The sequence below is a fragment of the Gallus gallus genome, chromosome 6, assembly GCF_016699485.2.
Source record: "Gallus gallus isolate bGalGal1 chromosome 6, bGalGal1.mat.broiler.GRCg7b, whole genome shotgun sequence".
NCBI lineage: Eukaryota > Metazoa > Chordata > Aves > Galliformes > Phasianidae > Gallus > Gallus gallus.
Window position 1 is genome coordinate 14,436,942 of NC_052537.1, and position 23,299 is coordinate 14,460,240.

Sequence of the window (23,299 nt, forward strand, 5' to 3'; positions counted from 1 at the left end):
GATAAGAACTTTTACTTTTTAAAAATTTTCTTTTTAAACACCTTTGTAGATCTAATTCTTTTACATTTTCAGATCTTAAAAATATATCTCTTGAAAATATTCATCATCCCCCTTTCTTTGGCCTCTCTTTTTAGTCTTTTCTTCTGTCTCCTATCTTCTTCTTAGGCCATGTTTGCCAGCTACGTCCCTGAAATCATAGAGTTAATAGGAAACCGCAAGAAATATGGTGGTTCCTATAGTGCGGTTAGTGGAAGAAAGTAAGTATTCCAAGAGGCTCTGCTGCCTCTGCTGCAGTAGAACACTCTCTGCATGCCATTTTCTTTTTTTTTTTTGTGTTTTTGTTTCATGCATGTAGGCAATGTTTGCTCGCTACGTGCCAGAAATTGCTGCTCTCATCCTTAATCGGAAGAAATACGGCGGGACTTTTAACTCAACCCGAGGCAGAAAGTAAGTCAAAAAAGACCAGGTGTGGCTGTGTGACTTTAAAGATCCCCTGAAGGTGGTAATAGCTGACTTGCAGCTTAAAAAGCTGTATTCTTTGACATCAGATGTTACCACTGGAGAACTGTCACACCATAGTTAGAGACCTGGGCTAATGCTATGGTACAAGTCACAACATTATGTCCCTCCTTCAAGAGAACCTGGATGCTGCCAGGACTAGATTGATGTAATTTGAAAAAATAAATAAATGAATATATAAATATATTGCTTTTGCATATGCAGCTAGCTTCTGGAAAGAGATTAACATCACTTCATATTTTTGGGCATCACTTAATTATTTGGTGATCTCTTAACTAAGTCACAATGGTAATTAATGTGATTTTGGAGAAACTCAATTCTTTAGATAACTTCAGTTTGCTGGAGCAAAAAAAGAGATTTATGACAATTGGATTATTCAATAACTGTTTCAGATGATCTATAGTGCTGATTGTTATTGTTCAGACAACAGATGCAGATCTCAAGCAGCTCCTGTTGATTGCATATGAATATTGCAAAAACTCATGGTTTTACAATGTATGACCAAGAGCTTTAAAATGATTCTCTTCCACAACCACTGTAAAAAAGAGGAAGTAGTATCCTCAGTGTCAATGTAGCATGGGAAAAATAAAAAGTAATCATTTTGGTTGGTAGCAACAGGTAGCTTTTATTAGACCACGTCAGCTCATTACATTTCTGTTGAAAGTCTGTTTGTTTTCTTGACCAAGTTAAAAACAGCTTTTTCTGGCATTCCCAACATCTAGATCTGAGGCCTTCAATAAATCAGATGTATGTGCAGATACATTATTTTCTTTTTATCACCATTAATTTTGCCATCTTCTGTTTCATTACATATCTTTGTGAAATTCTCTAGCAGATATATATATTTACCCTGAAACACTAGTTATATAAAATCCTTTCCAAAGAACAAGAAAGAACTTCAGGAAATTATCTAATTTGTTCTTTTCCGTATTTCAAGCAGATAGTTTTCACCTCATTCATTTCAAATTATCACCTATGCATGATTTTACAGATTTTTACAACCAAATTTTTACAATGTTTAATCAAATTCTTTCTTCCCTTTGTAGAGAAGAAAGACTACATTTGTCCCACAGAACTAATTTGAGAGTACTGATTTAAATCACTGGGTCGATATAACAATATTTGTTTTTTCTAATACTGTTACTTGTTCAACAATAGTCATAACAACCAGTAGATGACAACTTCAGGCATTCAATTTTTAAGGTACCATCCAGTGTCTAACGTTATTTTTCACTGCAAAATCTAATACTGGGAACATGCATCATAATTCATTTATCAAGATGAAAAAAAGTCTTCATTTATTTCTGGAAGAAATGTCATTCAATTCCCAAAATGTTTATTTGTGACAGACACCTACTCAGTTTCATACTTGTATGCGTACTTTGTTTTCTAAGGAGAGGATTTTCAAATACAGACTTTGCACCTCATTTTTCACCGCTCCAAAAGAGTTACAACAGAGGTGAATATGTTTTAAAAACTTTTTTAAATACAGAGTTTTAGTCTCTCACTTTTTACATTGTCACTAGTACCCAGCATTGCTCAGTTGCCTCTAAACTAGGACTTGATCTTCAGTCAGAATCCCGCATCCTGAAAACTTCAATTCCAGTTCAAAGACTTCCTGCTAGCTTTGGGGCGTGCTTCATTTTATTTTCTTTTTTTGCTTTTTGTCTTTATATGCACTGTCTTCTTTTAGCTCACTCAGTGCTTATTCTGCAGATCTCTCCTGCCCATATAACTTTTCAATTGAAACTCAGCTCTGTCATCAGCATGCAAACTGTTCGATTTATTTAATGCATTGTTTTCTGGTTCAAATGTTAATTACTGAGTAGTATAAAGAAGTCCTTTGCTCACGTGGGTCTTTCATCAGAGAATCTAAACTTGGGAACTGCACAGTAAAAAGCTATTAGTAATCTTTTTTTGATGTTGCTTTTGCAGTCAGTAGAACAAGATTGATGAAATGTTATGTTTGGCCAAAATTTAAGTTTTCATTTGGAATTCAGTGTTGAGAGAATGGATTGTCAGAACCAATAAGCTTTCCTCTGCCTGGGGTTTGGGCATGTGGTAGTAATTAGCAATATAAGCTCTTTAGTTGAGCAACCAAGCATAGATTCTGGCAGCATACATAATGGGAACCTACATTTGTTCTAGTTCTAATGTCAGAAAGTTTCCAGATAAAATTAAATGCATGTACAAAATGAAGGCAGCTAAATTTTGTTGAAAGATACCGCTTCAACACTTAAAATAGCAGATGTGTATACTTTTTGTTCTTTCTCCAAAATAGATAAGTACATGGGATCTGCTTTGTCACATTTATATAAATGTTTATACATGTGTCCTCATGAGTTATGTCTGTGGAATAACATGCTTCTATACTACTACTAAAAACTTAAATGGGATGTTAAAATTAACATATGATTGTGTACCTCTGAAGATTACACTGTATGGCTTTACTACAAGGAGAGCATTGGTAAAGAATTTTAACTATTGAAGCAGCTGGAGTGTATGAATAAGAAGTATTTCTATAGGCTTCTCTTACTAAAGAAGAAAAGATTTTAAAATTTTACAAAAAATCTCACATTTCATTTTGTTTTTCAGCCAGTTAGGTCATGGAAAGACTCATTAACTATATAGCAAGCATTTTATACACTAAAGAAACATTCTGCTCTCTTAGATGAGACATACAGAGTTGAGAAACTGAGGTAGTTTATAAGCATTATGCAATTATCACTGATTAAATTTACTAGACAGCTTAGTTTCAGAAATCCACATGGTTTTTTTTTTTTAACATTTTTATTACAATTTATAATCTCTACTTTATAAGGTATTCCTGTGATGAGATTTGCAAGATCTCAAAGAGCACAAAACATGATTATCTAAGCCTTTGTGTGAATTTTCATCTGTTAAACCAACAAAATTACTCTGATGCATAAACAGCAAACTACATACTATTATGTAAATACAAAGTGTGACCAAGACCTAATATGTACATTTGATGATGAATTGACACAATCTCAACCTAGAAGAATTTAATAAATGAGAATTTACTCCAGAAGATACTAATGCTTTTCTTGAATATTAGATTTGTAAACAATGAGATCTGTTCCATAAGTAACAAAATTAGTGCTAATAGTGATTTGCTACAAATCACAGATCACTGCACCAGGAAACTGTTTTTACTATGTATCCTCATACACTAAATCAGATGATGAGTAGATGAGAAAAAAAATCTTACCAAGTTTAGTTCTGTGCACATCAAAGAAACAGTTTCTTCCTTCTACAATCACCACTGAATACAAATGACAGAGAGAAGACAAGATTATAAGCTTGTAAAGACAAGAAAATATTTTGGTATTAAAAAATATCAAAGATGTAACTGGAAAATAAAATTCAGGCATAAGAAACTATCTGAACTACAAAAATATTTTTTTTATATTGCTAAGACATATGTTAGTGAAGATCCCTTTATTTTCTACATAGTTTTCTGCATAATTTTTTTTATCATTGTCAGCAATTCAGTCTATACCATTTTTTCGTTCCAGTCCATTTTCATGATGAATAGTCTAATGCATGATTTTATATCTTTTGCACAGCAGATGTTACCTATGTTCTTTATATATTAGCAGATGTTCTACTGATACAATATTTTTATTATTAATTGACTAGTAACTACCTGAAAGATTTTTTGTGAGACTTAAATGAGTCTTGGAGTCTTTGAATGATTTTTATGTGAGAAATGCTTTCTGAAGATTACAGATGCTTTTAAAATGCGAAACAGACAGAAATTTATAATGAATGTTAAATTCTTATTTATCAGTTCATCATCAAGCATAATGTCATCACTCTGAAAAATGTCTGCAGTATTCCATAGGGCATATCTTACTCAAACAGTGGGAAACTTGCTAGAGAACTAAGGAATAAATAATTAAATGATACTTGAGAAAAGGTTATTTTCAGGTAATCTGTTTTTCACTTTTCCTAAATATATGTTTATTGTCAATGATGATAGAATATCAGTAAAAATTATTACAAACAGCTAGAAAATAGAATTAAATATTGAAGATTTAAAATTAAGTATTAAATATTACACCAGAATATACAGCTTAATTGTTGACTACTGTAGAGGGTGAGGAAATTAACACTCAGTAAACTAGTGAAAAATTAGTATTTATAAATATTATCAACTAAGAACAAAGTGTTTTTAATAACAAAATGTTGGATACAAATACTTAGATAAGAACTAGATGTAACTTAGCAAGGTGCAGAAAGAAGAAATCACAGTATTATAAAAGATCTACAAAAGTCTAGTTTTGACCTTTGCTTATAAAAAATAGAGATTATTTTCTATGAAGTGGTTGGTTTTTTTTCTATTACTTTTGTTTTCATGTACTGTGAACTGAAATGATTTATAGCTTGAGTATTAGTGACATTTCCCCTATGCCATTCTTCTGAATAATATTGAGACCATTGCTTGGTTCCCTACACATTATCTACGTATGGTTATTTTCTCTCTAAGACTCTCAGATTCACTTATTCTGATGCAATTCTTTCCGTTACCTGTTTGTAGAGCTCCTGAATTGCTATTCAGTGTGTCATTTTCAAATGAAGTACTATAGAAGGAGGAAAAGCACAAATTTCATTATGCTGATAGACAACTATTTTTAGACTGTGAGCAACTAGCTTTCTGGTTAGTTTATGAGTGCTTATATCTAGAAGTCTGGAAGAGGCAGTGATCACTTTGGCTTTGAATGTTTTTCTGATGTGCTCCATCCAACCTCTTTTCTATAAAGTTCAAGATGTTTAGATTGAGATTTTCTTCAAGAAACATTTGGTTTTGAGATTAGTAAAATTCTGCTAATGAACTTTTGTGATGTACAGACCATACACCTTCAGTCCTAGACAAAACATGGTTTACAAAATAATCTATTACATCTTTTATGCCAAAAAATCAAGAGCAATTTATTTATTTATTCTTAGCTTTCATATTATTCCAGTCTGGGATTTTCTGTTCTGAGATTTTCTTAGATTCAGGTTTAGATCTATTTTACCTCTGGTAATTAATTATTAACCTTTTGTTCCAGATTTACACATTTATTTAAGCATAAAGATTTATCTTAATCAGTTTTTTCATTTCTGTATTCGTGTGTTCATGTGATCAGGCTGGATTTTAGTTCTGTGAATTATTTTCCATTTGAAAACAGTAGCTTATTGTAAGTTAGCCTATAGAAAGCTTTATGAATAGAACATGAATAGAACATTTGTATACTGATGAACTCTAAGAGGGACTAGATAACATAATGATTTTTTTCAGTCTCTCTTCTTTTTGAAGAATAATAATTGAATAATTACATATTAATTCCGTGGGCTAAGTTGATTTTGCCTCTTATATGCAAACCTCCACTGAAAACTCTTTATGGGGGCAGCAAGTGAAACATGGCTTCACGTGAATAGAAATAGACACAGAGAGAGGGATTTTTATTATTTTTATTATTTTTTAGGATTATTTTTTAGGATTTTTATTATTGCTTTTTATTTGTACATTTCCTTAATAGTAAGTGCATATACATGCTAAGATTTGTTAAGTTTATATATAAATTATTTTAAGACAATACTATAGTTAAATATTTGAAATGGTGATTCAATGAAATGAAGTCCTTACTGTATAAGCTATTAAAATCTCCTGCTTCTTTTCTCTCATGGTCTACTTTGCTTCCCAGAGATTTCTTCAGATTGCTTAAATTTACAAGCCATAAATTAGCAAATCATCAGCATATCAATGGGAAGAATCATCTGTTAGAGATTCCTTCCAGAAAAAAAACATGGGATTCAATAACTAAACATCACAGAGGAAAATAAAAACTGTAGACAGATAGATATGGTAAACAGAAAGACACACAGATAATTTAACTTGACACACCATCTTGGATTCATTAGACATTTGACTTTGATTAAAAATTAGAACAATTTATTTTTATGACTTATCCAGATACTTTGGCAAAGGTCCATTTGCTGCAGAAATGAGAGACATAGCTCCAAAGAAAGTGACATATGATTATTATATTAAATTGTTTGATTCAGTATGTAAGATACTATTTTCCAGTGGGATGGGACTGTAATAGGAGAATGTGACATGGATTGCATTATGATCCCCAACGGTGTCTCTCTTTCACATCTGCTAGCCATTCTTCTAATTCCACTATTTCAAACGAAGTCTCACTTAGTGAAGACTCACTCTGATAGGTGTTAAATAGACTGACAGATAGGACTAAGAGGACAGAGTTTTTTCCTCAATTTTGTATACTTATTAAACTATATCCATTTTTGTGAAAGCAAGGAACAGAGTGTGGGAATTGAGATATAACAATATTATGATTTTTTTTTTCCCTGAAGTGTATTCTAGGTCTCAAATCATCTTCTGTTCCAGAATAATAGCAATAATTTTATATTTCTAGTTAAAATTTTTAAAACTTTTTTCCTTTTCTCTTTGGGTTTCATTTCAAAATAATTGTTTCTGTCCAGTTTATGTCCCAGCAAAGGCATCAAGCTAAGAATATTAACTTTTCTTTTTAAATTTGCTTTATAGCTTAAGTTTTGCACCATTCCTTAGATCACAGTAGTGTAAGATAAACTTATTTAGCTGTAACTGAACAGGGAAGTTGAAATAAAGAAGTTCACAGTGAATCACTTAGAACATACTATTGCAAACATATGGAGATGCATACTCTAAAATCCAGTTTAAAGAAAGGAGTATACAATTTATCCAAGATTTAAGTCACAGAAATGCACTCTGTCAGTGTGTTCTCTAGTTAAAGTCTTACTTGGATGTAAAATATTTGAGGACTTGCATCACTCTATTATTTCACTGTTTTTCAGAAAAAGCTCTTTCGAGCATTTAAGTACTGCAAATGACACCCCACCAGTATTCACTGAACAAGACTGAAACTTGAATATGTATGTGTGTTTGCTATAGTTTTGTAGCTGACATAATTCACAGCTGATCAAGGTGTCTTGTATGTGACTGTATATTTTTTGGGCACATTAACAGTTTTAAGTTTAGGAGATTCGTTCTTGATTTTTAATGCATATATTAATCAAATAGAAAGCTAAAGTCTGCATCACAGGGAAATTTTAAATGCCTGACATTATTATAATTTGATGCATGATCCAGTGCTGTTCCACTGATCTTTATAGTGCACCATGGTCTGAACATATATCTTTGGATGTTTACTTCATTTACAGTATAAGAGAGAGCCTGAAGAATGTTGAGTCTGGAAAGAGTTTCTGTGAGAGAATAGAGAGCTTGTGGGTGGATTTTTAGACATCAAGTTTTGATTTCACAGCATCTTATCCCCTGTTTACAGATATTAATGACTAAGTTTGGGAGTAGCCCTTTTTAATTTTATATCCACTGCAATCATTCTAAAAAAACAAAACAAAAGCAAACAAAACCACACACGCACAAAACAAACAAAAAAAAAATGAAAACCTACCAAATTAAAACTTTTTTTTTTTTGGTCCTAACGTGTTCATTGTTGATGAATGATTTTCAGTCTTTACTTTTGTCTTACATGCAATATATTGGTCCCTAGAGGTCCATCAAGTCTTCTGGGAAGAAAAGAAATACGTCAAATCCTGACTACAGTACTGTACAATCTATTTATGTTAGTCTGAGAAGTTTATATTAAAATAAGTCATGTGTTTAACTGCATAGTAGGAGAGAGATATATGAGCACATGTGTAGAATTGTCATTTAAATTAATTGAATTAATACTATCTTGAATAATAACAGATAAATCATAAAAACCACAAACATCTCGGAATATATTGTAAACTGGAACATTTAAAGAATACATTCCATTGGTATAATAGACAAACAAGATAATATGTACAGACTGTGTTGATGTTGATTTTTATTAGTAATTGAAGAAAAAATTATTAAGAAGTGATTTTTATTAGGAAGACAAATAGATTGAGGACTAATAATAATTTGTTAAAGAATACCATTAGACTTTAGAAGAACCGCTTGATTTCCACCATGGCTGTCTGCTATTGGTATAAAAAGAATTTAGATGGTCAGTAGATGAGGGCATGATCAGGACACTAAGGAGAGAGATAGTAAAGATATTTGAGTACTTGTCTCTATAATATTGTAATATTTATAACAAATACATCTAGTTCAATATGAATCACACTTTATTTAGTACTTTGACAAGTGAATACCATGTATTTAACTGAATCCTGAACAGAATTTTCTATTTATTATGATTTATGACAGATGTGTTACACTGACTTTTTTTAAGTTCTTTTTACTTGTTCCAATAATATTGATGTAATTTCTTTCAAAACAAGCTAAAGATTTATATTTAGTGTTGTGTCCTCTGAAGGAAGAACCATGTAAAGTCCTTTCTGAAGAGTCCTATTCTCAGTGGTTCTGTTTTCATTTACAGTGCTATTTACACTAATTAAATATGTGTTCTCAGTGATCTTCTGTTGGAATTCTAGATGATTTAGCTTTTGCTTATTTCATTTTTCCTTTGTGAAATTGTATTTGTGGTAGGTAGAGATCTTCTGACAGCAATTCCATTTACTTTATAAGGAGCTAGTGCATTTCTAGATGATGTTTCATTCTGGTTTGTATGAGGAAAAAAGAGATATTGTAGAGAATTTCAGCTGTGAAAAATGATTTGCTCACAGAAGTGTACTAATTTTCTGTATTTGGTCATTCTAATTAAATTGGAGAGTGATAAATGGATATGGGAAAAGATTAGTCTGACACTGTTTCTTGATAGAATATATACCCTCGATAGGCTTTGAATTCTCTATGAAATATTCTTTTTGCAACATCACAATTGTGTAATATGGATTTTCATTGTTGTATTAAACCATTTTCACCTCTGATACAGTTCTACTGACAACTATTACTTCACAGAAGCCATAGTTTTCCTGATTACTTAACAGCAAAAAAAGTCTGAAATCCTGAATCTTGTTTTTCAGTATTATGGGGAAAAGTCTAAATTTCCTTTTTAAAGAACAAACAAAAGAATATTGTACTACTTCTGAGGATTTTCATAAACAAAGATTAAGTGCAAAGTTTAGACGTTTCTGTAGAATCAAAATTTTTACTGTAGTATTTTCTTACCAGAGAACTCTAGCCACAAACAGAAGATATCCAGTTTACTTGGTGCATGGAAAAACTGAGTGGTGTTTGGAAAGGGAATGATTATTGGCATAAAGAGAGGAAGTTATAAATCTTCAGATCATATACAGGACAGACTGGAACAATATAAGCTCTTCAAGTTTTCTAAGATAATGTACAAAATAACTCTCTCTAGGCAAGTAGGAAAACTGTTTTCAGTTTCTTCTACTTCTAAGCAAAAATATAACTTATGGTAATAGGAGTTTGTTTGTTTTTTTCTGTGGAAATTTTGAACCAAAAATTAATGTATCTCATCAGAAAATATTGTTTGAAAACAAGAGTTTTCTTTAGCGATCTCTGCTTAGAATTCTTTATTGTGCTGTACAGCAAGGACAAGAGCTGATACCAAAGTAGCCCAAAATCAGGGTGCTAATTAGTGCACATGATGAAAATACCTCTTGACACTTTCAAAAGAATCAGTACAGATGCTCATGTGCAAGTATATTTGACGGGACAAAAAGTTTTATTTTTACTCGATCAGATTGCATGAAACAATACTGAATAAGAATCATAACAAGTATGAATAATTGTACCAAATACATCTGCTTCTAGTAGGAGATGTTTTGAGTAGATGACTCCTGGAAGTCTTTTCCACCTCCGTTTAACTTGTATTCTTAGAAATCCTATGCTGTGTAAGGAATACAACTCAATATTTTCTGTCCATTATTTATCATTTTCTTGCTGCTAGATAGGCTTACATTCAGAAAAAGTGCTGAGTAGCACTGGAGAGCTAGAATGTCTCAATATGCTAGTGTAATGTAGTATACCAATGTCAGTGTATTCAGAATTTAAGTCTAGTAAGGTATTAAGGTTTTGAACATCATTTCAGAATCTGAACTTGAGAATTTCTGGTAAATTTGATCTATTGGATGGACATTCATCTATTTGTTAGGCAAGGAATCTAATCTACTAATAAAGGAACAATCATCCATTAAGTCTGGAAGTGTGCAATTTCCTAAGTCTTTTATTCAGTTTCTTATTTAAGATGTGTAATTCAAGAATGTTTGTGTAAGTATTTGCTTCCATCTTACAGGTCATCCGTTCAGGTAAATCTGTTTGGTACAAAAGAAACACTGTGGAACAGAAGTCTTTGTGAAATCTCAATGTGTGTGTGCTAGAATGATACATTTCTATGGTGCATCAAATAATATTTTCTTATTTTAAAGTGCATACCATGTATGAGTTAACATAGGAAAAAGATTCCTTTTTTTTTTCTTTTTACTGCTTTTTAGCCTATAATTGACAAGCTTTGCACTGCCTTCAGTGGTATAATTCTCTGGTTTCAACCATGGGAAAATGTAGAATAATCTTAGGGAGATTTATTGCCTTCTTATGTTCTATAACAAAAATTTCAACTAATAATTTCAGTAGAGGAGTTTAAGATGCAGATGAAAATCTGTAAAATGGAGAATTATAACTTTGAAAGGGACTGATTAATATAGTGTATAAACATCTGTGTAAATGATGCATCTTGTTTTTAAATGTACAGTATACTTGACCGAATGTTTTGTTTATAGTAGTCTTTGCAGGTGAGATTGTATATGTATTTTGAATTGCAAAGTCTCTTTTGGAACTGATGTTTTACTTTTTTACCTTCATGGAATAGGTGTTAGTGAGGCTTCGTGAAGACTAATACTCTTTCTTGGGCAATAAATTACCATTTTCTTCTTTACTTGCTTGCTTGTTTTACTTTCTTGCAAGATTAACTCTCATTTTTCTGTAACAGGCACATAGTTGTCTGTGGTCACATAACACTTGAAAGCGTGTCCAACTTCCTGAAGGACTTCCTGCACAAGGATAGGGATGATGTTAACGTAGAAATCGTCTTTCTGCATAAGTGAGTAACCTTTCAAAATAAGCCTCCTTGTATGTTATGAAAACTTACTGAATTAAGATATGTACCTATGGGGAAGATACAGAATTTTCCAATGTCTGAATTACTTTTAAGTTAATGTATACCATTTTTTTTTTCCACTGGCATAAGTTATTTTGAAAAAAAGAGTTATTTTCTGCAATGATTTTATAATCCATTTTTAAGCACAATAGTATGGGTATTTCAAGAAAATGGATTTCAAAGCCAGTCATAAGTTGTGGTGTAGGTATGTAAACACATCTGAAATGAGACTGGAATTACAAAATTATAAAAAAGGAAAAGGATTCTAATAAATAGACCTGCGAGTTTTTTTTTATGTGGCAAATATTTCTAGTGAAACAAATGCAATTTGTAAAATCAGTAAAAGTAGTGCCAAACAGTGAATGATACGAAATTATGGCATCTGAAAACACTTGTTCACGTTTCATTTCATTAGGAAAAATGATTTTGTGTCATAAAATATCTACAGAACAAAAATGCAGATGAAAATATGGTTTTAATACGATAGTGATACAATACTATATAGTGAAGGTAGAAAGTAAATTCTCATCACCGTAATATTTGGTACTGCTCTTTTACCCAAATATATCTATATGCTCAGTCTCTTACATTTTTTTTTATGTGAGATTTGGAAAGTTCTCTGAAGGTGGATACTGATAGTTGCAAGCTCTGCATTGTGAGTGATGCAACATGAAGTAAGTGTCCATATGGGAGAACCTGTTAGAAATAGCCATGTGCTTAAAAGAGTGACAGTGTAAGCAGTCTTCTCTGATCTGAAATAGCACCTGTTTAGAAGTGCTGAAAGCTATGAATAAGTGATATTTTTGCATTTAGCAACAAGTTCTGCACTTTTCTTCCTTTTGAAGAAAGTGATTAAAAACTTTCTAATTTCTAGTGATTCAACACATGGAGCAGGAAAACTAATAATCAGTTCTAGCACTTTTTTTTTTTTAATATCCATTCCTTTAAAATTAGGCTAGATATGATACCCTCAAGGAACAGCACTGTTTCTTTTCTTATGTCCTCTTTCTTAAGTAATAATGGGAATTGACTGAGAGGAAAGTGAAGATTCAGATTTCCACAGTGAAAATGCATGGTGACAGGAAATAGGAAACTGCAAATGCATGTGAAAAAAGTTCAGTACCTGGTTACTTGTTTGTGCCTGTTTTGTTTTCTTGTTCATTTGTTTTTGTTATGTTTTTGTTTTTCCTATGCCTCCAGGGACAAATGTTTGTGTTTACCTGTTTTATATACTTACTGATTTAGCATTTTGTGTTAGAACATTCACATGCCCTGGTTACATTATTGAATCCCCTTGTTTCATTTGGTCATGTTTATGGCAAAATGAAATGTGATTAAGTCACAGCAAAATTAGGTTTATTTTAATTCCAGCTCATATATGCAACAGTGGTCCCTAGGGGATTCCTTTCCTGGCTTGTAGTTATTTCACATTGAGCTCTTTGATTTGTTGCAGTCAACTGTTTAGGTAGTGGTACATATGTGCAGGGGATGATTGCCTTATTAGACAAGTTCTATGGAAAATTTTCTTCATAGAGAGGATGTTTTCAAATGTTTGCACCACTGCTTCTGGATTCACCTCTTTGCGAAAGAGACATGAGCATACAAAACAGCACAATTAAACAGACCAAAGGTTCTGTAGATAGAGGTAGGGAAGTGTAAGCAGTATAGTATTTGTTTAAGTATTGTACATTGTTTCCACAACACAGGAAAAGCAGCAGCAGAAATTTGAAAATGCAAAATGTATAAATAAAAAATGAACAAATGAGTCAGCTTATAAATAAATAAATGAAGAAAATGAAAAGTGGCTTTTCATTTGTTTTTGTATTTTCTTCCTCTTCTCAATGCAGTATCTCCCCTAACCTTGAGCTGGAAGCTCTTTTTAAACGACACTTCACTCAGGTGGAATTTTATCAGGGTTCAGTCCTTAATCCCCATGACCTGGCAAGAGTAAAGGTAATCTCTCTTTTGTTCCATTTTCCTCATAACTGACTTCTACTTAAGTACTCATTGCACTATTTGAATAAAGCAAAAATAATTTAAGTAACAATAATGTTCTTCGGATAAACTCAAAATGTTGTTTTTCCTTTTTTATTAGCTTAAGTAATAAATTACAATATTTTTCCTTCTAGATATTATTTTCCTTGTATCTTTAGATTTTCAAAGCTACAGTACCACTATGACTTAAGATACATTATATCCTATTCTATTGAACTCTATGAATTTTTCATTGGATTTTAGTCAAGTCTATTTAACATTCATGTTTGATAGAGTAGATCATTGTCTTATGGTAATTGCTTAAAATACTATTGTCTTACCTTTGTCAGTACAAGTAGAAAATGATTTTTCACCTGTCAAATCCTTTTTTCATTCTCTAGAATCCTGATAAAAACACAACTTAAAATACTTGTTGGTTAAAATGAGATATTTTTATTGACTTTGTAGTAAATTATTTTATACTCTTAACCTTCATACTTTACTTTAAAGGAAAAAAAATGGCAAGGTATCAGATACAGCATTACACCTTTCATGTTCTTTTCTCTTTTTCTTTTTTCTTTTTCCTAAATGGAATGTAAATCATCTCTTTTGGCCAAGTAGATTTTAATGAAATATTAGCACTTTCTAGGGTATCAATCATGTCTTCTATGCATTTTGACTTCAGAAATTGCTTAACTCTTTGTAGTCCATCACAGTTTGTATCTCAATTGAGCAGAACAAAATGTTCTCATTATGATGTTTAATCTTCTTAAAGTCATATGTTGGTATTTTGTGTTCTCTATAGCACCTTTCTTTCTGTTAGTATTTTCATTTATGCACTTAAAAATACTTTTGTTAATATGCTTTATTTAAACTAGGTCTAAGGTTTGTATGAATGTGAGGTCCTCTGGACAGATTAATTCTCTCCTTCTCATGCTGTCTGAAAATTGGTGTTCTAAATCATAAATTCAACCATCTCCTCCTTTCTTTAATAAGTACTTACAATCTCAAACAAAACTGCAGGGCTTGTGTGAGTAGTGTACTGATATAACAAACTTTTTATGGATTTGGAGGTCTAAAATTCAATAGCTGCTTACAAAAGAAACATCCATTAAAAACTTCTTGTTTTTAACTTATACAAATTAGTAGTCAGTAATTAAACTACCAAACTAGTCTGAGGCAGCTTCACAAAATTGCTGTGTGTACGTGAGAGCTGTTGCCATCAACTACAAAATCTTGAACATTTTTTCTTATTAGTACTGTAAACTGATATTCGTGCTTATGATAAGGAGTACTTTCTAATACTTTGTGATGAATGAAAAGCTGGAAAAAGATGTTGCTATTTATGTTTGCTGTGTCTTTTGGTGTCTCAGATAGAGTCAGCAGATGCGTGCCTAATTCTTGCCAATAAATACTGCGCTGACCCAGATGCTGAGGATGCCTCCAATATTATGAGGTAAACTCATTGGTTTTTAATAGGTTTTGTGTTCTTAACTCTTATTAGCCAACTTCTGGTATCCAGATAGGCCATAGCCACACACTGATTTATTGCTGATCTGTTGCACTTGAAGAGCATCACAGGATTTTCTTTAGAAGGCAGATTACAAGATTGCCTCAGAAGCTCAGAGATGAGGATGCTCTTAAGTTCCTTTTCTAATTTAGCTGCTTTAGAAGCAGCACATGAGAAGAGAAAATGTCAAGAGAACAAACCAGACCAAAAGTGAAATTTTAAATCAGAATATTTGTTTGGAACTTTGTGTATTGGCCATTTTTACTCATTTAGAGTATCTTTCAATATTCAGATATATTGATTGCTCTTCTTCCAACATAGTTCCGATGTAATTGTATGAACTACTAACAATTTCTGTATTCCTCTCTGTTAAGTCAATGAAGTTTGATTTTTTCTTTTTCAGAAACTGCCTTTAAATCTCTATTTTCATGGCGTAGGAGATGCTTTCTAAAAATTCCTCCTTTCAAAAGGGACATGAGAGCTCTAGGTAGCACCTTTTCTGTTTCTTTGTTTCAATTGCTTGCAGACCACTTTACAGAACACTTTACAGTTCTCAAAAGGCATCCAAAATAGAATCAGCTGCATTTATTTAGCGTGTGATTACTGTTGCTCCAAGACAGTAATTTATTAATGTTCTCCAAGTCCACTGCTTGGCACTATCTCTTGGATCTTCATTAGTCACTGCGCTAATTACTTAAGAATGCAGTTTTTCTAGATGTTGTGGAGAGGATGACAAGGCCATGTGGTCATTCCATAGTTCTTAGCACTGAAGTATTCATAGCTGCACAAAGGACTAACAGAAATGAGGGGAAAGGACATGCAATTATGCTGTGGCAACAATATGTTACAAAATTATGTGCCCCGCGAGGGCTGGTACTGATCATGGGACAGAAGGACCTTCTATCACCTCATACCTTATTGCTCCTCAGTAAATCTGCTACTCCAAGTAATTACTTAGCTTGGAGAAAGTGTTGTATACACCTCATGATGGAAACTATACAATGGTATCCTAGCTTCTCACTCACTGTTAACACTTAGGACCACTGATGCTTAAGTTGATTGATAAAGCGTTTACAACATTAGGGACTTCCAAAACTGCTTTCCTCCTCCTGTTCTGTGAAGGAAGGTGAAAGGATCAGTTAGGGGATGGGCAGCTAGAGTTACAGTAAAGCTAAGCCATTAATTTTTTTATTTTTTTTTCCCCCCCACAATCATAGTTTTAATGAGACCAGTCTTCTTGTTTTGTTTTGTTTTGTTTTTTTAAAAAAAAGCATCAAGGATTTGTTAAAAATTCTCTAATGTGGAACTGATCAGTGCAATGAAACAATTTTATTGGTCTGTCAGATATTTGCATTCCATGAATTAAAGGAAAAAGGAGAAAAAAAATCAAACGATAAAGCTACTGCATCTTCGGCAAAGTTCAATGTGCACAAGAGATGTGGGTGTATATGGAAGGAGCAGATCTTATAGAATCATTAAGGTTATAAAAGAACTCTAGTATCATCTAGTCCAACCATCAACCCATCACCACAGTGCTGTTAAACCATGTCCCTAAATGCTACATCTACATGTTTCTTGAACACCTCCAGGGATGGTGGCTTTACCACTTCCCTGGGCAGCCTATTCCAGTGCCTAATTTCATTTTTCCATTTCAGTGCTCTAAATCATTTTAGTGTTGATTGCATAAAAATATTAAAAGACTTTCAATTGCAGATTAGTGCATTTTTAAAACATTTAATACATTTAATCTAATAAAATGCAGAGCTTTTATTTCAGGACTAGAATTCTCGTGTGTTTTCTCATATGTAAATGAATTTAATTCAATAATATTGAATGTTTGGTTAAATAAGTCAGTAAGAATTGAAAAAAATACTAGGAAGAGTTGGTTTTCCCTCTGAAAAGAAAGTATACATTGAAATTGTTTGTATATCTTTTTAAATCCATATCACATTCTAGTTTTGTTATACTTGAAAGCTCAAGCCAAACCAGAATTTTGCAAGATATTTCCTACAGAACACTGCTGTAAACAGTTGTGGCATTGAGAATCTTATGAGTCTGACGATTCTAAAGTAATTAAGTAATTCTTTTTTTTACTTCCATTTGTTCTTATAGAACTGACTTTTTTTTTTTTGCTTCTCTCTTTGATTTTGCTGCATGTTTTTTTTTTCGTTTTTAGTTGTATTTTCCTCACTTCATATCACATTACCTGTCTACTCAGTTCTAAAGAATTATTCTTTCCATCCATATTTAATGGATACACAACAGAATATATGTTAGCCTATGTTAATAATGAAGAATAGTGTCAAGTTGCAAATTATGGGAGTAGCCATATGTTTTATAAATTTTGAGTTCAGGTATCAGTTTCACTATTGAGCTTTGACAAAATCCAGAAAAAATGAAGATGAATTTGCACTTGGATTTATATCAAATAGAATTATTACTCAAACTGTTTAAATATGATAAATGTCTAGCAACTATAAAAAAAATGGGAAAAAGGAGACAAAAGAAAATTATTTCAGACATCTATCATTGGAAAACTCAAACAATTATACTTATTCAAAGAAACAATTACTGAAGATGACAATAATTATATTATTTGATTAATGTGTTGATAGGGTATCTTGAACAGAGCTGCTAAAATAAAGGTATTTTTTTCCTTCAAATTCCAAAAGAAAACCATTCAACAGAGTAATTCCTGAAATTCAGTGTTCTCTAGTATGACCTGGTGATTATTAACTGTATTTGACTAGATGTAGAGGCTGCATAGGTTTGACTTCAATCACTATGCTTTACAGACAAATAAATAAAAGAATACAGTTTTAACTGTGGGACGTGACAACGCAGTGAAGTAGAGGTACTGGGATACGTGATCCAAATATCCTACCAGCTAAAATGCTATTTTAATTGTTGTTTTCTTTTTCTTTTACTTTTAGAGTTATTTCAATAAAGAATTATCATCCGAAGATAAGAATTATCACTCAGATGTTGCAGTATCACAATAAGGTGATGTGATAACTATTAGTGTCTCTTTCTGCAATTTGTTTTGCTACATTGCACTCATGAACAATTTTTTTTTCTAGTGTCACTTATAAGTAGCATTTTTATTTCCAAACATGAACACCCTAATAAACCTTGTCATGTAGTCTTGTAACAAGTTAATTCAGTATTATTTATATATGCGAGGGACCTTATCAAAATCTCTGACATCTATCAACCATCTTGGGTATAATTCTCAAAGCTACAGTGTTTGTAGTTGCTACTGATTCCAAATGAGCTTTAAACCACTCAGCATCCATAAATTTTGCCAAGCTTATTGCACTAGAGCATGAGTGTCCAAACTTTTGTCTTGTCTGAGCTGCAAGATGAATTGTCCAGGGCCACATCTACGGAGGCTGCTCTGAAAGGAATGCCTCCTATTTATTTCCATGGAAGCTACAATCTGTATAAAGAGCACAATAACAATATTTAATACAGCAAATTCTCAGCTGCAAACCACTCTTCAACATGGTTATCACCATTAGCTATGCACTTTCACCAGCAATGAGCAAGAGTCTGTATGCTGCACTCAAAAATGTCTTCACTAGCAAAGGTGACCCACAGTCGCTGTCACCGCTTCTGCAGTGCCCCATTCACTGCCTCACTCTGCTCACATCCACTGATCTCCAGAAATGTTCAGTAACCATTGATGAATGTCAGTGGATGCCATTTTTTCCATGTGAAGGAATCGAGTGACGCGCTTTTGCTTCATGTACGCTCCCATGACAGACACCATTCAGTCAGACTGCCTCTGTGCTGCCATCTGTCTCACAGTAAGAAAACATAATGGAATATTGGCTGGGAGGTTCAACCTCTGCTGCTGTACCTCTGCCTCTGACGTCATGAACCAACATCATAAAATAGTAGGTATTACTTTCAGAGCAGCCCTTATAAGCTATATAATATAGTTAATGTATATAAGAAACAAAATTTTTTTTTTCTTTTTAATTAAAACATATAAAAAGAGAGAAACAAACATGTAGAACTTGTGGGATATATGACTTTGCTTTTGTGAAAGTGATGCATCAGTCTGGTTTGATGGCAGTGGTTGCAATTCTTAGAGAGCTCTCAAGGTGTGCATCAGAGTTTTTTGATGAAATTTCCCTCTTACTGTACTTCATCCTTCACAACAATTGGTCACAAAGTATGTTCTGCCAAAAAGCAATGACATGACTAATGTGTGACTGTGAAGGGAGGGTTGTTTCTCTCTTGTATGAGGGGGCTTATAAAGCTCTGATAAAGAGACGTGATCATGATTTCAATTGCAATGCCATGCATTCCATTTGAAAATTTGCAAGTTATATATTTCTGTCAACTGAAAACTGAGTCAGAAATAAGCCAAAAGATTTTTTTTTGCAATCTCGAAACATATTTCCAAATTCCCGTATCACAACAAAAAGCACGGCTGCAAATTTTTAGCTGCTCACAAGACTGTGTTTAGCTGTTGTATAAAAATCCTTAAACTTATTTGCCATAATTTAACACTGCACTGCACGTCATGCCCTGGTTTCAGCCCAGATGGGGTTAATAGCACGCTGATATTTGGTTGATGCTGACTGACAGTTGCATGCCTGGGGCAGAGCCACAGCCACGATGGCGTGAGGCAGGGGTCAGGCCACAGTGCAAGCAGTGCCAGCCCACATTTGGCCCGTGGGCTGCAGATTGTGCATGCCTGCACTAAAGCTACCCAGTATTAATTGGTGGCTTCTGGGCAACTCAAGTGAAGTCAATTCTTTGTGAATAGCTACGAAAGCACGTAGAGTTATTCTCTTATTGGCCATTTATTGTGATTTTGTATTAAATGACAATGTAGACCTGTAATTGCCAAATAGGAAGTAGAAAATAAACAATGCTAAGGTGAAAATTTCACTCAGATGTAAATATGGGCCTGACAGAGTTTCACAGGCATATATATAGAAAATGACTTGAAAAATGTGAAAGTTGTCTATAATAAAAATATGAATAAAAGATTGGTACACTTCCTAGCGTAAAGTTAAATTTTAAGATTTTTGTAATAAATTTTCCTACTCAGAACAAGTCTAGCCAATAACAAAATCATTCATTCCTGTTTCCTCCAATTCTGTATTCTATTTGCAGAAATATCTCTGCTTTTTTACCTTATGAGTTTTTATTTATTTGTTTGTTTGTTTCTTTTATAGGCTCATCTGTTAAATATTCCAAGCTGGAATTGGAAGGAAGGGGATGATGCGATCTGTCTTGCTGAGCTCAAGCTGGGTTTCATAGCTCAGAGTTGCCTGGCACCAGGCCTTTCAACAATGTTAGCCAACCTCTTTTCCATGAGATCATTCATAAAGGTAATGTCTTGTCATATTAGAATATGTTAAGTTTGCAATTCAGTTTGTCAGAGAGCTGAGTAGAGAACATGGCTCAAATGTAAAACAGGTAGGAGCATATTAATAGCTTTTGTAAGACAAAAAACCACACAAAGATAAAGTGGCTTACCTACAGAAGATTTATTCTGCAAGTTGGGAAATCAGTCAGGTTCTGTCAAAGTCATATTTGACAAGTGTTTGGCCTTTAAATCATTTTTCAAAGCATCATTCATTTCTTGGAGGATATTTCTGGTCTTTTGTGTTGTTTTAAACTAACCATGAGTTTATCTGTGAGGAAAGCTTCTGCTGCTAAAACAAAAATATGATTAATATATGTCCCACACAGTAAAAAAGCGTCCGGAAGAAAGGAATGATCATTTTGGTCTTTTACATCAAGTTGTTAGTAGACCTCTGGATATGACAATAAATGAAGTACATAAGTTAGCAGAAGCCTAAATTTCCTTCAAAATCATCTGTGTATTTGTTTCTACTCAGCCAAATAACTTTTCAGGCTCTTATGGCAAAATTTTAACCCTGTTATTCCTACACTTCGGAGGCAGTCATACTAGTTCTCTGGACAAAGACTCTGATTGTAGCGGTCAGTGCTTCTTTCCACATGCTTCCTTCATCATTTTTGGACATTGATTCCAAACATAAAAGATGCGTGATTTCCAGTCTCTTGAGTGCTCATAATAAAACAGTCAACACTGGAGTCACAAGGTAGGACATAGTTCACTTCGAGTTCTTTGTGTAAGTTAGTAAAAAAGATCCCCACAAGAAACTGTTCCCCGAAAAACACACAAGCAAGCAACCAAAAAACCCACAAAACCTAATATTATCAGGTGAGAAGCCAGTAATGTTCCTGTAGGGATGCACATACATACAGCAGAGAGTCTTCTCAGAAAATTCGGAAATTTTTATTAAGATATTCTTTGTAATCCTCCCCAAAAACTGAGAACTGAGAATCTGAGAACACAAATTCTTGTGTGTCAAAAATATTCCAGATTACTATATCTAGTTGAAAAAACTGCCTGTTTCCTGTACAAAAATAAATTCTGTCTCTTTGCTTTTATGTCTGTAGTTTAGCTTCTTGTGTCTCTACTCATGTTCAGGTAACAAAAGCTGTTTTATTTTCGTAAAGCCAAATTTAGGAACTATCTAAGATTCATATGGTCACTTTGAAATTAATCCTTTCTAATTATGTCCCAGAAGAAAACTCTACTTTTTCTGAACTTCATTTTTCTCGCAGGGTATTTTGGTCTCCCTCCCTCTTGGCTGATGTGGTGATGCAACACACTCAGGAGTCTTAAGAGTTTTTAATAGTCGCACTAATATATCTAAATTATTCAGGCAGTTTTCTATGAACTTGTGCTTGATGTCATTAGGCCTGAAACTTCTGCACATCTTTCTTTGAAAATCGGAAGTGATTAGTTTTCTCATGAAATCCAATTTACGTGTAACTTCAGAAGCCCCAGTCTTAATTTCAACCTTAAAATAACTTGCATTAAACATACAGTGGGAAAACTGAGATGTTCTCTCAAAGTGTCTGACTCTGAGAGAACTGTGCAAGAAGCACACACACCTGTGGTCTGTGTTTGTATTTAAAATGATTATACAAGTCAAAAAATGCAGATGTACAGACAGTGTCTTTCCAGAGAATCTCTGACATTCTGACTACTTATGTCATTATCATATCAATCTTCAACTTTATTGATCAATCAATCTTTATTGATTCTGAATATTTCTATATTTGTAGAACAAATAGAAAAAAAGCAAAAAGTTTGTTTTGGCAGAAGAAATATCAGTTTTGCTGATGTGCTCTTCTTGTTTCCATCAATATATGGAGTTAGAGTAAGGTACAGATATACTTTAAATTAGATTACTTTACATGGCATAAAAAAAAAAATGCTGTAAAATGCTGGGCAGGCTATGCTATTACTAGTTATAAGTATGTCTACTACTTAACTAAGAATGAATTGTCCAGGCAACTAAAATTAATATCATCATTTCTGAGAAAGTTTGAGTGTTAAAATCTGAAGCTGAATGAATATCCAACAACTGAGTACATATGTCTTTCCATGAGAATACAAATCAACTGGTGGTAGTAGAAGGTTTATTACTTTACTTAACTTAAAGGATACTCTTTGTGCAAGCTATCTCACTCTAAAAACTATTTGAAAGTGATAGCTATTACTAAGTGATGTTTGTGAATCAAGAGTGTATTATAGAAGAGCAGCTACATTGATTGGAATTGTTAAGTAGGACTCCTTTGAAAAGAAAGATGTGCATTCCCTTAAGAGGGCTTCTGCTCCTTTGAGTTTGGAGCACTGAATTTAAGTACTGTAAGATCCTCATAAATTTCTTGGGCAAACATTAGTTGTGTCTAACGCAAGCTAGGAGATTGCCAGGAAAATTTATTGAAACATCCATATTAAAAAAAGAATGTAAAAGGAAAAAAAAACTTTGAAATGTGTGTTGATTTCTTCTTCTTCATAGTGTGTTTAGAAAGTCATTTAATGTGCCATAAATGTTTGGGCAGTCAAACACAAATGAACATGATTGATGGTGACATTGTACACGTTTAACTCATTATATGTTACTTTACAGCAAAATGGTTTGTGTAAACAATCTGCCCAGTATTAAAGCTAAAGTAAACTAAGAAACCTCAAAATATTAAGTTTGTGTCTAATATTTTCCTTTTGGTTTTAGAGAAGTAATGTCATATGGAATCTTTTATGTTCTTTTTTGTCACCAACCTGAATAAAAAGAAAATCAGCTCAAAAAGAATATGTGATAGTTTTTAAAAAAAGGTTCTGTAAACGTTTAAAGGAAAGAAGATT

General features: G+C 33.0%; 1 protein-coding gene across 50 annotated transcripts in view; it reads left to right on the top strand.

Moving 5' to 3' along the window:
• The window catches only part of KCNMA1 (potassium calcium-activated channel subfamily M alpha 1), a 443,671-nt gene that overhangs the window by 295,070 nt on the left and 125,302 nt on the right, over window positions 1-23,299 (top strand). For all 50 annotated transcript variants that reach the window (XM_040702202.2, XM_046942681.1, XM_040702201.2 and 47 more), the window contains 6 exons: window positions 166-257; window positions 11,439-11,549; window positions 13,454-13,559; window positions 14,954-15,036; window positions 18,024-18,093; window positions 20,286-20,441. In XM_040702202.2, coding sequence (XP_040558136.1) covers window positions 166-257; window positions 11,439-11,549; window positions 13,454-13,559; window positions 14,954-15,036; window positions 18,024-18,093; window positions 20,286-20,441 — 618 coding nt within the window. The remainder of the gene's footprint in view (window positions 1-165; window positions 258-11,438; window positions 11,550-13,453; window positions 13,560-14,953; window positions 15,037-18,023; window positions 18,094-20,285; window positions 20,442-23,299) is intronic.